This window comes from Pavona decussata, unplaced genomic scaffold (assembly GCF_977016875.1).
Source record: "Pavona decussata unplaced genomic scaffold, jaPavDecu1.1 SCAFFOLD_29, whole genome shotgun sequence".
NCBI classification, from domain to species: domain Eukaryota; kingdom Metazoa; phylum Cnidaria; class Anthozoa; order Scleractinia; family Agariciidae; genus Pavona; species Pavona decussata.
In genome coordinates this window covers 1,861,615-1,877,500 of record NW_028145452.1, presented here as the reverse complement: position 1 = coordinate 1,877,500, position 15,886 = coordinate 1,861,615, and the positions used below count along the sequence as shown (strand labels likewise).

The following is a 15,886-nucleotide window of genomic DNA, read 5'->3' as shown; positions in this document are numbered from 1 at the left end:
CAGGAAACAGACAAGTAAAGCACATCCAGGTAGAAGATTCATTAGTTGCGAGGGAATAATATTCGTCAGCGCCCATGTTCAAGCATTTAGCATGGTGCCATTTGTCGCAACCGTCACACTGAATAGCTCTTTGGTTTGAGTGACATCCTTTAGAACAGATAGTACAGGGATCTTTCACCGGACCGGGGTTGGAGCTCACATCCCCTGCTAAAAGCAATAAGTACGAGGCAGAAAGACTGACGTTAGCCAAGTAGATCGAAGCTTGAAGTTTCCAAGATGGCGACGAGGCAACACTTGTTGAGCGTCTTGGAAGACCAGAGTTTCGTCCAGGGGAGGTGGCTGGCAGTGAATCCTGGAGCTGGCTGAATGTGAGAGACGAAAGAAACAGGATCGTCGTCATCATTATCATGATCGTCATCATCATCATCATCATCATCATCACCATCATCATCCGGCAACAAAGAGTATTCAGAACAGTTTATTTGTGAGTCTTGTGGTCCCCTGCATTCAAACGTTTCATCATCATCATCATCATCATCATCGCTTTTATTAACGTGTCAAACTTGCGCCTGGATTGATTTTCTCTACTTACGCGTTGTAACATTTCTGCAATACTAACTCGGTTATCTCTTTTGGCAAAAACATACGCCCACAGAAGACTAAAGTGTCTTTCTCAACATTTTGGTTTTTGATTTTGAACGAAATTTCTGTGCGTCATATGAGCAAAAATATTACAAACAAGGCATTTAAAAATGAGCTTTTATTACTTACTTCACATTTACTGCCAAGCTGGGAAGGACCCATCATCGTCCCGGCATCTGTACCTAGTGGGGCTCGGAACGTCAGCAAGTCTTAGTTCTCCCCGTCGGTTGGCCGGCAAGGGACAATTACATGTTCAAAATTAGCCTGCGAAGCAGTCGTTTCCGTTTCTTTTGAGCCAAGCGGGGCAAACACGAAAGACGCGCGAGGGCATTAGGCAAAAAGTTGCTCCTTTTCGCCCAATACCCTCGCGCGTCTTTCGTGCTTGCCCCGCTTGGCTCAAAAGAAACGGAAATGACTGCTACGCAGGCTAGTCCAAAATTTAAATAAAATTTTAGGTAATAAACTCCATCAGGACTTTTGAGAAAGCGGCGGACTCTGGGGAGCTTTATGGAGGAAATGTGTGATTCGTGTATGACTGCAATAGCGATAAGGGCTGCCTTAAGAAGGGATAACAAATGATGATATAGTACAATCATGATAAATAGTTATTTCCGTTAAAATAATAAAGATCAGTTGCTCACATTCCCGTTATTGTGATTTCTAATTCTCCACCGACCATCAGTTCTCTGTCAATTGTTCTAAAAAAATGATTTCACCATCATTTGTTTAAAGTGTATATGACAGATTTTTTTTTATTCGCTTGATCGAATCTTCATGTTGTTCTCGTATGAAAATCGAAAAAATAAATTCGCTATCGGTTTTTCTTCCCCTCGTTTGAGGCGGACAAATACGTGTAATTTCACTTCCGGTTGTGTACAAAACCGCGCAAGGTGGGAAACTGGGGATAGTGGGCCTGTGACGTCATACAAGAACGCTGCTTTCGCGAGTTTCAGTCGGTTTCTGTGTTTTTGTTGTGCGCAGGAGGAATACGGATGTAGCGACAAGAAAGACGAGATAAAGGGGACCTATATCCACCAAATTCCCTTCTACGGTGATACAAGATCGGAAGCCGACAAAAGGAGACGAAAATGGATTTCATACGTGAATGGAAGTCGAAAACACTGGACCCCGAGCAAGTATTCCAGGAGTATTCGGTGGTGTGCTCGATGCATCGCAAAGATTTCACTCGCACGTATTCTTTCAACCAACAGTGCTATTGGGAGCGACTGAAGCGTGTTGAAATTGGTGTTTTGCCCGTTCCTCGATTTTTATATCGACCGAAAATTGAGCAAGAATATTCAACTAGAGATCGTCGTTTGCGTCGCCGTTCGGTACGATTTCTCACCTCTCATAGTTGAATTATGTGCACTTGATCAAAGTTTATAAATGTTCTGCTTCCCATTAACCTTACAGCGGTTACCAATAACAAGCGACCTACGGCATTCAAAAGAGTCGGATAAATTTGCGTTTTGGTGGATGTCAATCAAAGAAAAGCCGTTGAAATTATTTTGAATTCTGACAAGATTCCAAGGTAACCCTGCAAGAAACTAAGAATTTTACCTTGCTAAGAGAAGGTAAACTTTATTTACAGCGGTTACCAATAACACGCGACCTATCGCTTTCAAAAAGACTTTCAAAAGACTTTCAAATCAACTTTCATAAAGTTTACCATCCGTCAGCGGATAAAACTGTCAATTTCTTGGTTCTGTTGCCTTGAAATGTTCTCAGAATTCAAACAATTTCAACGGCTTTTCTTTGATTGACGTCCACCAAAACGCAATTTCAATTTTTTTTCAATTTTTTTTATTTTTCACACGTACAACGAGATTCAGTACAATACATAAAAAACAATAAACATTTATCGGAGTCTTTCGAAGGCGATAGGTCGTGTGTTATTGGTAACCACTGTAACTCATGGAAGTTCAGTATGTATAAGAGTACATTTTAATTCTCACATAAGCGTAAGTTTGACTTTATGCGCGTGGTTTATTACACCTTTGTTATTATTGTTACCCTCATTATTGTAGTGACCCCTAGTGATTATGTCGTGTCTGTTGGTAGAGCTTGCTATACCTGCCAACTCTCACGCATAATGCGTGAGTCTCCCGCCTGCGGACTAAAGACATCGATCTCACGCATCAAGGACGATTTCTCACGCCTGACTCACAAATCTGGACGAGTTGTTCTAAAAAACTTCATGGCATTTCAGATTTGTTATGTATCATTTCTTTGCTCTATATAAGAATCGCAAAAGCTTTCAAACGTCTACAATCCGTTTGAATCGTAAGTGTTCAAAAGTCGTCGGAATATCTTCGGACATTTTCGGCATCATTCGGAAGTCTTCGGAAATCTTCGGAAGTGGCTCGGACGTTTTCGGAAATCCCGGTCAAGACGCGACAAAAATCTCACTCGTTTGACTCAGAAAAAGTTGACAGGTATAAGCTTCATTTGTGCATAATTGTTTTTGTTTCTTTTTCCCTCGTCTTTCTGTACAGCTTGTCATTTGCAACTTTTTATAACATACCTGTCAGGAAGCAGCTTTCATGCAGTCTCTAAAGGATGAGTAGAGATTCATGGGTAGAGATTCATGGGTTCACTCCAGCAATTTCTGCTGTGTGTTCGACTCCCATTGAGGTCCCAGACTTTTTTTTGTTTTTCCTCTTATGGTTTTCCATTCTAATGTTTAGCTTGAAATTCACTTCAGCAGTCAAACTTTCACTGTAGAGTTAATTTTCTGATCCATCATTCGTGTCATTAGTGCTGTGGAGCACAGCATTCATGTGTAGACTGTACTTCTGGTTATTTACCAAATTTAAATGTTTGTTTGATTTTAGTCCTTTTTCAGAATACATGGATGAAATTTACCAAACATACCTGGAAGCTGAAAGTTCAGAGCTTCTTAAATCTAGATGCTGCTGTTGGGGAACTTTAAAGTAATGCACCACCACCGATCAAGAGCATGCTTGCCAAGCATTGCAACAACCATTGCTCAAAGAAATCTACAAAGACCTGCCCCTCATATGTTACAAAAGAGGGCAGTCAAACTTGTGAGAGACAAATTATAAAAAGGCTAAAACATGAGTTAGGGAGTCGTGCAGGCCTGTCACTCTTGTATACTGCCCAAAGAATCAAGACAGGCAAAATATTGCAGAAACTGGATTTGCAGGACAATAATAATTATATGTGCATGTTCATTTTCTTACTTGTACAATTTGCTTACATGTCTACTTTTTTTCTAAAACAAATGAGATTTGCACCTTCAACCCTGCTAGACACTGCTAAAACCTAGAATATTGAGAAAGCTATAAAATCTTCTAAGGAACCTCCCCCTAAAACCAAGTATTGTTGATAATTTCAGTACATAGAGAATGAAAGATACTCTGAGTCTGTTCATTGTGTCAAAGCTAAGTTTCTGCTGCTGATGATAATGATGGTATAGTTCGCACCGAAATATAATTTTTTACTTAGTTTTTGTTGTTTGCTGTCTAAATATTTTGACACAATGAACATACTAGAGGTATCTTTCATTCTCTATGAATCTTCACTTACTGGGCAGAATTCAGGAAATTGTCTAAAAAGCTACATGACAAAATGCAAGATGACAATACTGAAAATAAGTTGCTTTTGGAGCATTCCATTCCCTTATCTGAACCACACTTTTTACGATTTTTCAAGATTTAGCCTGACAGACCTTTTTAGGCCTTTTTTCGAAGTAAATGTTTAGAATTAATTTGGCAAAAATGAAAACATGCTTATTTAATGTGTGAGGGCTTTTGTCTGGATAAAATATTTTAAATTTGTTGACCATTTATATTAGACAACATTACTTGAAATAACCTTTTTTTTTTTTTTATTAATAAAAACAGGATCCTTGTATTATGGAATTTCAGATATTTAACTGGCTTGGCGACCATGCAGGTATATGAGACATTAAACCATGCCCAAGAAATAGTGACGATTAAAACGTATTCTGTTTGTTCTTGCAAAGCAAAATCAATAAGATCTAGCAAATATATGTCTTGATTGTTTTTAATAAAACAATTATTCCACTTGAGCTTGTTGGATATGAGATGATTATAGCCAACGAGGAACATAGCGTCTCCTTGTCTATATATCATTTCGTATCCAATGCACGCTCATGGAATAATGTTAAATATGCTTTTATTAGCATATTTTAAATAAAAAGGATTATTTCAAGATGACAACATTGGAAACAATTACTTGCCTTTGCAGCATGCCATTCCCTTATCTGAACCAGTCTTTTTATGATAATTCAAGATTAAGCCTTTAGGCCTGTTTTGGGTCTAACAACTTGGCATCATCTGCAATTCCTAGTAAGTGATTTACCTAGTTTCTTCCTTCTCCCTCCCTTAGTTCTCTGGGACTCCTAAGGTAGAAATTTTCTTGAACAGTTTCTAAAGAAGGACAGCTTTTACTGAAAATACAATAATGGGCATTCCAAAGGTTTGAACAACTGCATATTTATTTGCAAGGATGAATTTATAATAATATAAGGATGTTCTAGTCACCAAAGAATTAGGTCTTTATTACTAAAAGAATAAAACGGTTCCAATGTTCTGTAAGTGTTCAACCAGTAGTTGAAATAATTGACATCACATTATCATTCATTATCTTCAAAATATCCAACAAATTCATTCTAAGAGTGAACCCATGAATCTCTACTCATCCTTTAAAGACTGTGCGAAGGCTGCTTCTTGACATATGTTATAAAAAGTTCCACTGAAAAAAAAAATGAAGCTCTACCAACAGACATGACTATTATTGACATAATCACTACAATAATAAGGGTAGCAATAATAACAAAGGTGTAATAAACCACGCGCATAAAGTCAAACTTACGCTTATGTGAGAATTAAAATCAGTGTACTATTATACATGAGTTATATGAGTTAAGGACGGTGCCTACTAATACCGAAGTATTTTTGTGTGGCTTATGACTATGCTGGAAAAACAGATCTTAGCAAGGCCTCTTGGAATCCAAAAAGAAAATTGGGGGTAACCACGCATTTTTCAGAGATTATTAAGCAATAATATCTCTAAAAAGCGCCAAAATATAAAGCAATGTATGGGATTTTTTTCCTAAATTGAAGTTTAATTATCTCTGAAAAATGCATGGTTACCCCTAATTTTCCTTTGAGATACCAAAAGCACTTGCTAAGTTCGGCTTTCTCTGTATAGTTTTAAACCGCGCAAAATTATCCCTGTATATAGTAAAGGGACCCCAATAGGGTTCTTCAATCCCGCCATCCCGGACAAAATTTTCCCTTACCTCGACGAAAAAAGGCATTTTCAGTTGGATGTAAATTCCCACTGCAAATCTGAGCACTGATCTTTGCACTGGTCTTCGGTCACCGAGAAATTAGCCGTAAGATTATTTATTCTATTTCTCTCCACCAACATCGTTCATTTTATCAAAGTTTCCCGCAAATCACCTTAGTCAATAATTCAGTTAACAATTTCTTTTTAGAGCTTGTTCTTTTCCTTTTTTTTTTCTTTTTTCTCTCAATTGAACGGTGATGGGTGCCTTTCTTATCGCTGATCCTTGGAAAACTTTTCAGTCAGGGATAATGGCCTTCAAAGTCTGAAGAGCATTGCTGCTCACGTACCATGACGTGGGACTACAACAGATCATTGAAAAGGTGACTGAGGCCAAACACGACTCCCGCTGGCCTTAGACTTCTGGATTAAGTGCTTTCCTGAGTAGGTTTCTGAGAGATTTTCCTTTTTGATCAAAATGTGGTGAGATCTCTCTGTTGACCTTTTGATTTTGATCATGACGGAAACTATTCAAATTTACCGAATGGAAGTTTTCATTTTATCATTTATCATTCAGAGCCGTTTAAGTTAGTTCCTTTATGCCTTTGCGTACGCTAGCTCTGTGGCATTTGTTTAGGTTTATCAGCTCAAGTTAACTGCAAGGTCTCAGGGAGCACTGAAGAAATTTTATCTGTTAAGACATCGGACCCGTACATTTCTTTTCTTGTCCAGGACAGTGACAGCAGTAGGCTCCTGTTTATAACAATTTATTTACTGTTCAACCACCAACCTCGTTCCTAGCTTCAGAGGACCCTGGGAACGAGTTTGTTCAACCATTTGTAAAATTCATCTCTCTCCTTAGGTGAATTTCAGGCATCTTGACAGTGACAACTAGATTTTCATTGTACATTCTTGACACTGGACTTCCCGGATCTCGTTTCTTTAGAGTTACATTTCCCACATCCCGCTTCGTAAAATCGTCAAATCCCACATCCCGTCCCTAATTCTAATCCCGAATATCGTCGCTCTTTTTCGTTAAAATCCCGAATCCCGACCTTTAAAAAAGCCAAACCCATAGGAAACCCGCAGAAGAATCTCGAGATGCGCAGAACGTATGCGCAGTAACAATAGTAGGCACCGTATTTAAGGTTAATGGAAAGCAGAACATGTGTAAACTTTGATCAAGTGCACACATTTCAACTATGAGAAGTGAGATAAATCTTACCGAACGGCGATGCAAACGACGATCTCTAGTTGAATATTCAATTCTTGCTCAACTTTCGGTCGATAAAATCGAGGAACGGGCAAAACACCAATTTCAACACGCTTCAGTCGCTCCTAATAGCACTGTTGGTTGAAAGAATACGTGCGAGTGAAATCTTCTTTGCGATGCATCGAGCACACCACCGAATACTTGTTCTGGGTCCAGTGTTTTCGACTTCCATTCACGTGTGAAATCCATTTTCGTCTCCTTTTCTCGGCTTCCGATCTTGTATCACCGTAGGGAATTTGGTGGATATAGATCCCCTTTTTCTTGTCTTTCTTGTCGCTACAGCCGTATGTTTTCTTCCTCCACACAACAAAAACACTGAAACCCGCGAAAGCGACGTGTCCTTCTTGTATTGACGTCACAGGCCCACTATCCCCAGTTTCCCACCTTGCGCGGTTTTGTACCCAACCGGAAGTGAAATTACACGTATTTGTCCGCCTCAAACGAGGGGAAGAAAAATCGATAGCGAATTTAGTTTTTCGATTTTCATACGAGAACAACATGAAGATTCGATCAAGCAAATAATAATAATAATAAAAAAAATCTGTCATATACACTTTAATAAATCATTGCCACAACCAATGCGGGATGTAATATATTTTGACTCGCGGCAATTTTTAATAATTACCTAGACAGTCAATTACCTATCTTATTATTAAAATACCCAAAGCTGCCACTAGCAAACATCAGAGGCCTATCGTGAAGACAAAACAAAACAAAATTGCAGATGTCCACTTCGCATATGCAAATTTTTTCCGAACTTTTGTTCAAAGCTTTCTGGATGTGCACTCGGGAAAGTTTCTCCTTCGGATATCGATGTGTACTGACCATCACAAAGATTTGTCAATTCCTGCAATCAGCGTCTTAATTGAACTCAGTGAGCCCGACGTTCTCGCTGCATATTATATCGGTAAGTACATTGATCCGGTCTTTAACCTGAAAAGCTTTAATTTGCTCTTATCTTTTTAAGCCGGCTAGGGAAGAACTCTACTGGAACTGGGTCATTACCTGCCGAAATATATTGTACAACTTTGCGGTAAATAAATTCTTCTTGCCATTTTTTCCCCGAATTCATAGTTTAATCTCAAAAAAATCCAGGCTTATCATATTGAAAACTGTTCCGTCAGCTAAACATTCCTCGCACTTGCTTGGTGTATCGGGCCGGCGAGTAAAAAGTTATGTTTAAAGTCGATATGCCTGAAGTTCTCAAAGGGGCTAAGCCCATATGGGCGCTTTCCATGGGCGCTCTCCAGTTCTTGTTCAACCAGTTAAAATGAAAATGGAAAGCACCGATACACTTTTTTCGTTTCAATTTTTTGAAACCAGAATTCTCACGCTATTCGGCAAAATTTACATTTCTATTTTGGTTGCTTCGTGCGTCATCACCTAATCATAATATAACTGGGAAAACGGTTCCGATTTATAATTATCGAACGATCAGTTTCAGACAGAAAAGGTTTCAGACGCTTTTTGCACACATTTCCGATACTTTTTCCTTGAAATTTCCGTTTGGTAGCTTCGTGCGCCATCAGAACTAATTATCGAACGATCCGTCTCGGACAAAAAACGTTTCCGACACTTGTTTTTGCAGATATCGGCCGTTTTTTCTTGAACATTTTGAACGTAGTACCGGTCTCTAGCAACCTGAGAGGATATAACGTGTAAACATTGTTAAATTTACTGAACATGGTTCCGTTTTGGTGGGCCAGTTGGAAATAAACAATCTACACGAGTTGACACGAAATAGCGAAAACAGCATACAGCGATGTGAAGAGAGCATAACACTGAATTAGCTCCTAGCATTACTACAAATTTAGTCTTTGACGTTACACCATCAAATTTGGCAAAGAAGAAGAAGAAGAAGAAGAAGAAGAAGAAGAAGAAGAAGACGAAGATGATGATGATTATGGTGATTTAATGTCCTAAATGGATTTTCCTAGCGAATGAAGTCACTGTCGCATCGTCGAGTATTTTACTGAGTAAGCCTTGCTTTTCTAAAACGCTGAAAGCGCCAGTAATTTTACACATTTACCTCTAGAGATACATAAACGAAACTTTTTGGAAGGTAAGATGTTCAGTCTACAAGACTGTCTGTGGCCATTTTTCCGGTCTGAAAGTTTATTTGTCCTACAATTAAAGTTTTTTGATTTACCAATGAGATGGCAAATTTGGGACTGAAAACGAGGTTCTTTGCCCAGATTAAAAAAAAAAGGTTCCATTATGTTTGACAAGCAAAGTTTCGGGAGACAAACCAAAAAATTTGCCTAAATGAAAAGCGGTCCTTCGACCAATGAGGGCGTGATATTCGACTGCCTGTGTAAAGAAAAAAAGGAAACAAATTAAATTAAACCGGTGGGTGCAGGTGAAACAAAATAATACTCAGTAAATGTCAAAGCCCAGGCGAGTTAAGCTTATATTTGTAAAGCGATTGGAATAAAACAGCCTGCTTGTATCAGAACGATTAAAAACACCAAAATAAATACTCGGCTCATTAATGATGTAAAAATGTATAAAAATGAAAAAATATATATATTTCTTACGTCGCAGAAGACGTACAAGGAGTCTGAAAATCGCGGAAAATCCTGATTTTAAAAGCTGTTTTTATTTTTCCCGTGGTGGCGTTTGCGGCGAATGTCATGACTATTCATATTAAAACATTTAAGGCATTTAATAGCACTCATTTAAGCGTGGTGCTTTGCAGTTCATTATCAAGGTCTGCACAACAGTTGTGCATTAACAACAACCTTATTTTCTGTCGAGTCTGAGGACACAGATGGCATCGGTAGCGTAGAACTTTGATATATTGAAAAAACTCGATATGAAACAGTTGTGTTAACCGTTCAAAATACAGTGGTCTGTATCATTGTTGAACTGCACATTTGCTGAGTTAAAGCCATGTTTTAACGGGATACACTGTATGTATGCTTGTATATTTTTATGGTCAGTGTGGCAAATAAAATTGAGACAAATTGAGAATATTGGTCTTTGTGTCAAATAAGACAGTTTGATCTGCCGCACATTTAAGCTGAATATTTAAATAACCCTTTTGTAAATACGTAAATTCCTGTCAAGAACTATCAGTCATTCCTCGCAATGTGCTCAATTGCCCTTTAGAATTTTCAAAAAGGCTGTCTTTCTTTTCGAACACAGTGAGGCATTTTCATTCATTCAAACAAAACAGACATAAATTTCCCTTAAGCTTATGATAAAACTTTGCTTTAGTAAGCCCAAGTTTAACAAAATATTTGAATATCTTTTCGAACAGATATTTCATGGCCAGGAAGGGGATTTCTTCGATTTCACTGCTTTTTTCTTTCAAACGGTTTTAAAAAACCAGTTTGGAATTACTTCGAGGTCATTATAGTAAGAATGTATTAATTACCTGAGGTAAACCAGTCGTCCGTAATTACAGTGGTAATTATTTCTGTTCTTCAGTGTTTAAAAGAACCCCGACATCACTCAGTGAGCTGACATTTGAACGTATATATAAAAAAAACAATTAATCCATCTCAAATGCCTTTCATCGTTAAATCATGTTAAATAATTTTATGCAGTATTTTGTCTTGAATGTGATGTGTAAAAATAATTTGTCGTCTCTTTCAACACACGCAAGTTAATGAAAAGTTTGCCATGGCATCCTGCGGGTAACCAAACAACTTCAAATAAACATCAGCGAAAACATATATTGGAGTGAAGGCAGATGGAGGAAATGTCATCTGACGGCTTCACAGTTTTACATTTTAAGACGCACTGTGTATGATCAGAGCCACAAATTAAGAATCCCGACCTTCCGTTTGCGGTTCTTGTATTTTTTCAGCTACCTTCTAGCGGAGGAGGAGGAGGGAGGGGGGAATATAGGTCCCTTGTTCTATTTTTATTTCACTTTCCTCACCAAGGGTATCTGACTGTTAAGTTAGCACAAACTAGTAAATTGACCAGCGGCAACACATCCGACAAACGGATGTTTGTATTGCAGAGAAGAAGGTTAAAATTGCAATATCAAATTATTCAGCCACATTTCATGGTTCCCGTCGTCTTCACTGGCCTATGAGTCACTCAGTTCAATCTGAATCTGAATTAATGTACACTCTTAAAGAGGACACAAAAGAACCAGGGACCAGAAAATCTCGTTACCCGGCAAAACCCTCGCGATACAGACGCAAAGACATCAATACAGTCTCGAACAATCACTTCTTCTCTCACGCGGCTTTCAGACAAGAGGCGGTATATTCTGTTCTCCAAGGCTAAGACAACTCAGCGTCAAATTCAGATAGCAGTTCATGGCGATGAGACTGAGGTAATCAATCATTTCACCTTGAGTTTTTCACCTGTTGTGATCGAAAGCACCCGTGTCTTGATAGAGAATGAAACTTTTCGCTTACAGTCGACGTCATTTTACGAAGTTAAGCTTAGAACTGTATAGCCAAATGTAAATAGGGAGCTTAAGCAACGACGACGGCAGCGGCAACGACAACGCCGCAAAACGATAGGTTTAATGAGCAAAAACAATCGCTCTGCACGTGCGTTTTACATTTAGGTACATTTCTTTGCCGTCCCCTGCAAAACAACAACGTAAAAATGACCACATTTAAGGTTTTGTGGAGAATGGAACGCACGACGGTGAATTTTTCATTTTCTTTCTTAACTTGTACGCTACTCCTACCAATTTGGTTCCGGGATAGTTCGCCATTTTTGTTTAAGTTAAGCGAGTTGAAATTATCGCGAAGTAGCACGAATTAGATAGCGATATATTTTTGGGTGACGTTTTCGTTGCCGTTGCCGTCGTCGTTGCTTAAGCTCCCTAATACAGCTGTTTCGACAAAGGTTGTCCAAAAAAAGCGTAAAAGCGTACGCAACAATGCCCAAAGGTAGTCTGGGAAATATTCACTGAATTTCAATAAAAGCTCAGAATCCATAGATATGCCCGCCATATGGATTCTGAGCTTTTATTGAAATTTTTTGGGTATTTCCCAGACTACCTTTCGGCATTGTCGCGTACGCTTTTACGCTTTTTTTGGACAACCTTTGTCGAAACAGCTGTATACATGACTGTATACGGCCAAGTTTAGGACTTGAAATGAGCTTCCCTTATATTTAAACATAGTATAAGGGTTTGCTTGATGTGTGCCACTATATACTTAACTGACGTGAAAGTTTAAAAATCATTTTTATAAAAGCCAAGCAATCCAGACAAGTTCAGCGTTGAGTGAATACTAAGGGTGCATTCGATTGACCCTATCACGGAAGAGGAATACATTTAGCGATGACAAGAAATCCCTCCTAAGAGGTTTTAGGAGTTACTGGAGTACGAAATGGTTCTTAAATTATCATGTGTCAGTGAATGTTTACAGAAATGGCTTGCCAAGTTACTTAAAAAGAGAAATTTAACAGCAATTTCGCTTATTCCTATTGCGGAAAACGGTTAATTGAACGCAACCTAAATGTTTATTCAGAGTAAGTTCAATATAAATGTTCAATCCGTCCTGAACAGCACCATGTCCGGCAAAGCTGGTGTCACTAATCTGAATTTTTGACGGAACGATTTAGTAATCGGGAACTGGGTGCTGTTACATCTGCAGTTACTTATGTAGCTCAGTTTGGACCACTTTTAAGTGTCAAAGTACTTTTACACTGCTCTTTTTAACCTCTTGGACTTTTTTATCCCATGTTTATTGAATGTCAGGTCGAGGTTCTCTTCTCAAAAACTGTTGCAACTACCAACCTTAAATCTTTCGTCGAAACATGTACACACTAACATGCATGCATACATAACCCTTATCTATTTAAACACGATTGGTTTTAATAATGCATAACGATGCTTGAGGGGTCGAGTGTACAATGAAACGGGACCAAGACTATGAATCAGATTCACTTCACGGCTCAGTTTAAACTCTAAGACATTTCTAAAACAGCTTTTGCACTTCGATTCCTGTTTAACTTATTTATTGTTCATTTGCGTGTCTTTAGTTGTGTCATTTCAGTTACGATAAACTAAGCGAACAACTCAGGCTAGGTGTGATCCCTTTACTTATGGAAATAGAAGAATGCAAACTGAAACCCAGACAACATATTGATACTAAAATGATTGTTTCTTCTCTTTATTGTCCAGGTAACACAGGTAGAGACCTAAGATGAGGACCACCTTCAAAGTCCTCACAGCTCTTTCGTCCATTATCGGGAGCTGCGGAGTAATCTTCAACTGTATTGTTTGTCTCACATATTTCCTGAATCCTCAACTATTGGATGCCCCCAACATCTTCATACTCAACATTTCGGCTGGTGATCTTTTATACTCAATCGTAGCACTTCCGCTGCTAGTTCTATCAAACGCACGAGGCGAGTGGTTGTTCGGCCAAGCGGGATGCACTGCTTATGGGTTTCTCACGACCTTTTTTGCACTTGGATCCATGATGAATCTTGCTGGTGTTGCATATGAACGGTACTTCACACTATGCAAGCTCTACGATAACGGAGAAGCACAATTCAATCGGAAAAAAGCCTTGCTACTCGCTGCGCTATTGTGGTGCTACTCATTCTTTTGGAGTGTCACGCCCGTTCTTGGTTGGTCTAGCTACGTGCAGGAAGGAGTTGGAACGAGCTGCTCTGTAAACTGGAGATCAAGAGAGGCAAGTGATTTCTCATACGCCATCTGTTTGATGCTGGCATGCTTTGCACTGCCCGTGTCTGTGATTGCTTTCTGCCACTTCAAGTCTTATAAAGTTATGCTCAAGTTGAGCGAGCAAGCAAGCCAAAACTGGGGTGAGAATGCCCGCGTCACCCAACACACCCTTTCAGGGGAGAGAAAAATGGCGTGGATAGCAGTTACCATGACAGCAGGTTTTCTGATTGCTTGGTCGCCGTACGCCGTCTCTTCTATGGTGGCGATTTATGACCCAGCTCTGGTCAGCGATATCGCCGCTTCGATTCCAGCATACATCGCCAAATCATCTGCATGCTACAATCCCTTAATTTACCTGTTTATGTACAAGAAGCTTCGAACGGCGATGGTTTGTGTGCTTTGCTGCAAGAAGAATCAAGTTCTTCCTGTTATAGAAGCCACCGGATCGGCACCAACTGGCTGGCCAACCACCTCTGCTGAACCTCATCAACATCCACCAACTACAAACGAATCTAAACCCTCTGCATAAGGCAGGTGTCCGTATTAAATTCTCGGACTGGAAACTCAGAAAAACTCAGAAAACTTTGCTAAATACTGCATGGAGGAAAAGAGTATTAGAAGTAGATACTTTCCTTGGAAATCTGTCGGCTTTGAAGAGTTGTCCGCCTTAGAGCCGTGAGTCCATCTTGGGAAGATGTCCAGCCAAGAAAAGTGTCTGCATTAGGAAGATGTCCTAGATAGACTGCCTACCTCACAGAAAATCTGTAACTTTGCAGAAAGGTCCGCTTTGGAGAGGGATTCACTCTTGAAAGTTACCTGTTTTAGAGGAGTTCCGCCCTGGAGAACTGTCTGCGTTAGAGATAGCCACATCTTGCAGTCGAAATTACTGAATTACATAGCTTTAAAGTTACAATGAATTGGGTAGGTTTAAAATAACAAAATCACAAAATACCTTCGTAGAAGAAAATAAGTAAGGCAACAATGCACAAAGACGTTAAATTGTTTCAAAACATCCAGCTATGTAATGTAATGTATAATGAACGATTTCTTAAACCAATCAGTGCGACAAGATGGCATAATATCACGGCACTTGTTCCTCAAATGGTAAGTGATAGAACTGACCATAGGTGGTAGCAACACAGAGAACTTATGATCTTTATCATTTGCAATTTCGTTAAATAATTCAACAGACAATATTCCATGTCTGACAGATAGTGGGGGGGGGGGGGGGGTGGGGAGGGGGCACTTCCTCGACACTAGTGGAGGGGTTCAGTAGTTGTCCACCTTAGTGAAGTGGTCAAAACTATTATACTCGAACAGAACCCATCAAGCCCCAAAATAGATGGTGGCCTCTGCCTGCACCCCCCTTCCTCAACCTTAAAAGATGGTGTCTTTATTGCATAGCCACCCCTCTATCCAGCAGCAAAAAATGACAATGAGATTCAAACCTCACTTTTCTTGTTTATCTAGCAATGCTGACTCTTGCTAGCTTAACATTTCTGTGTCAACTCAAATTTTAAAGCCAATAAAATTTTGTCGGTAATGTTCACGAGATAGGTGGTGTCTTTGATAGCCCCCCTACCCCAGACAAGGTGAGTCCTCTTTAATGACCAGTTCCCTAGTTGCTCTCCTCGGAAACACTGAGGGAGTTTTAAGAAGCTATATAATACGAGAACGTCACAAAACAATAGGATTAAATGAGGAAAACTTGCCCAGCACATGCGTTATACGTTTCGGTACATTTCTTCGCCATACAGTCGGCCGAACAACAACGTGAAATGACCATATTCAAGGTTTTGTTGACAACGTAAGCCGGCACATGACGGTAAATTTTTAATCCCTGTCTCAACTTGGACGCCTTTCCCACCTGTTGTTACTGGTAGTTCGGCCACATTGTACAAGGTAAAAAATTGGAATAATCGCGAAGTAGCACAAGTAACACGAACTTATACTTTCAAGTGACATTTTGTTGGCTTTGTCGTCATGGTTTCTTTAAGTCCGTATTACTCGCGCCACTTTCTCAACCAACGAGAATCCAAACCAAAACCAATCGTGTTTTTGCTGCACGCGTTTTCCCG

General features: G+C 39.4%; 1 protein-coding gene across 2 annotated transcripts; it reads left to right on the top strand.

The window, feature by feature from the left end:
• The first annotated feature begins 7,983 nt into the window (after positions 1-7,983).
• Positions 7,984-15,027, top strand: LOC146484893 (opsin-VA-like). 2 transcript variants are annotated; one of them, XM_085104381.1, is made up of 2 exons: positions 7,984-8,099; positions 13,299-15,027. In XM_085104381.1, the coding sequence occupies exon 2, from the start codon at positions 13,321-13,323 to the stop codon at positions 14,335-14,337; it is 1,017 nt and encodes a 338-aa protein (XP_084960507.1). In that variant the 5' UTR covers positions 7,984-8,099; positions 13,299-13,320; the 3' UTR covers positions 14,338-15,027. The 2 variants fall into 2 exon arrangements, with proteins under 2 accessions (XP_084960507.1, XP_084960508.1); XM_085104382.1 differs by lacking the exon at positions 7,984-8,099 and adding an exon at positions 11,241-11,486.
• Positions 15,028-15,886: the final 859 nt, after the last annotated feature.

Excerpts from the sequence above, each read along its gene's own strand:
- LOC146484893 (XM_085104381.1), top strand. The coding sequence starts at position 13,321 with ATGAGGACCACCTTCAAAGTCCTCACAGCTCTTTCGTCCATTATCGGG.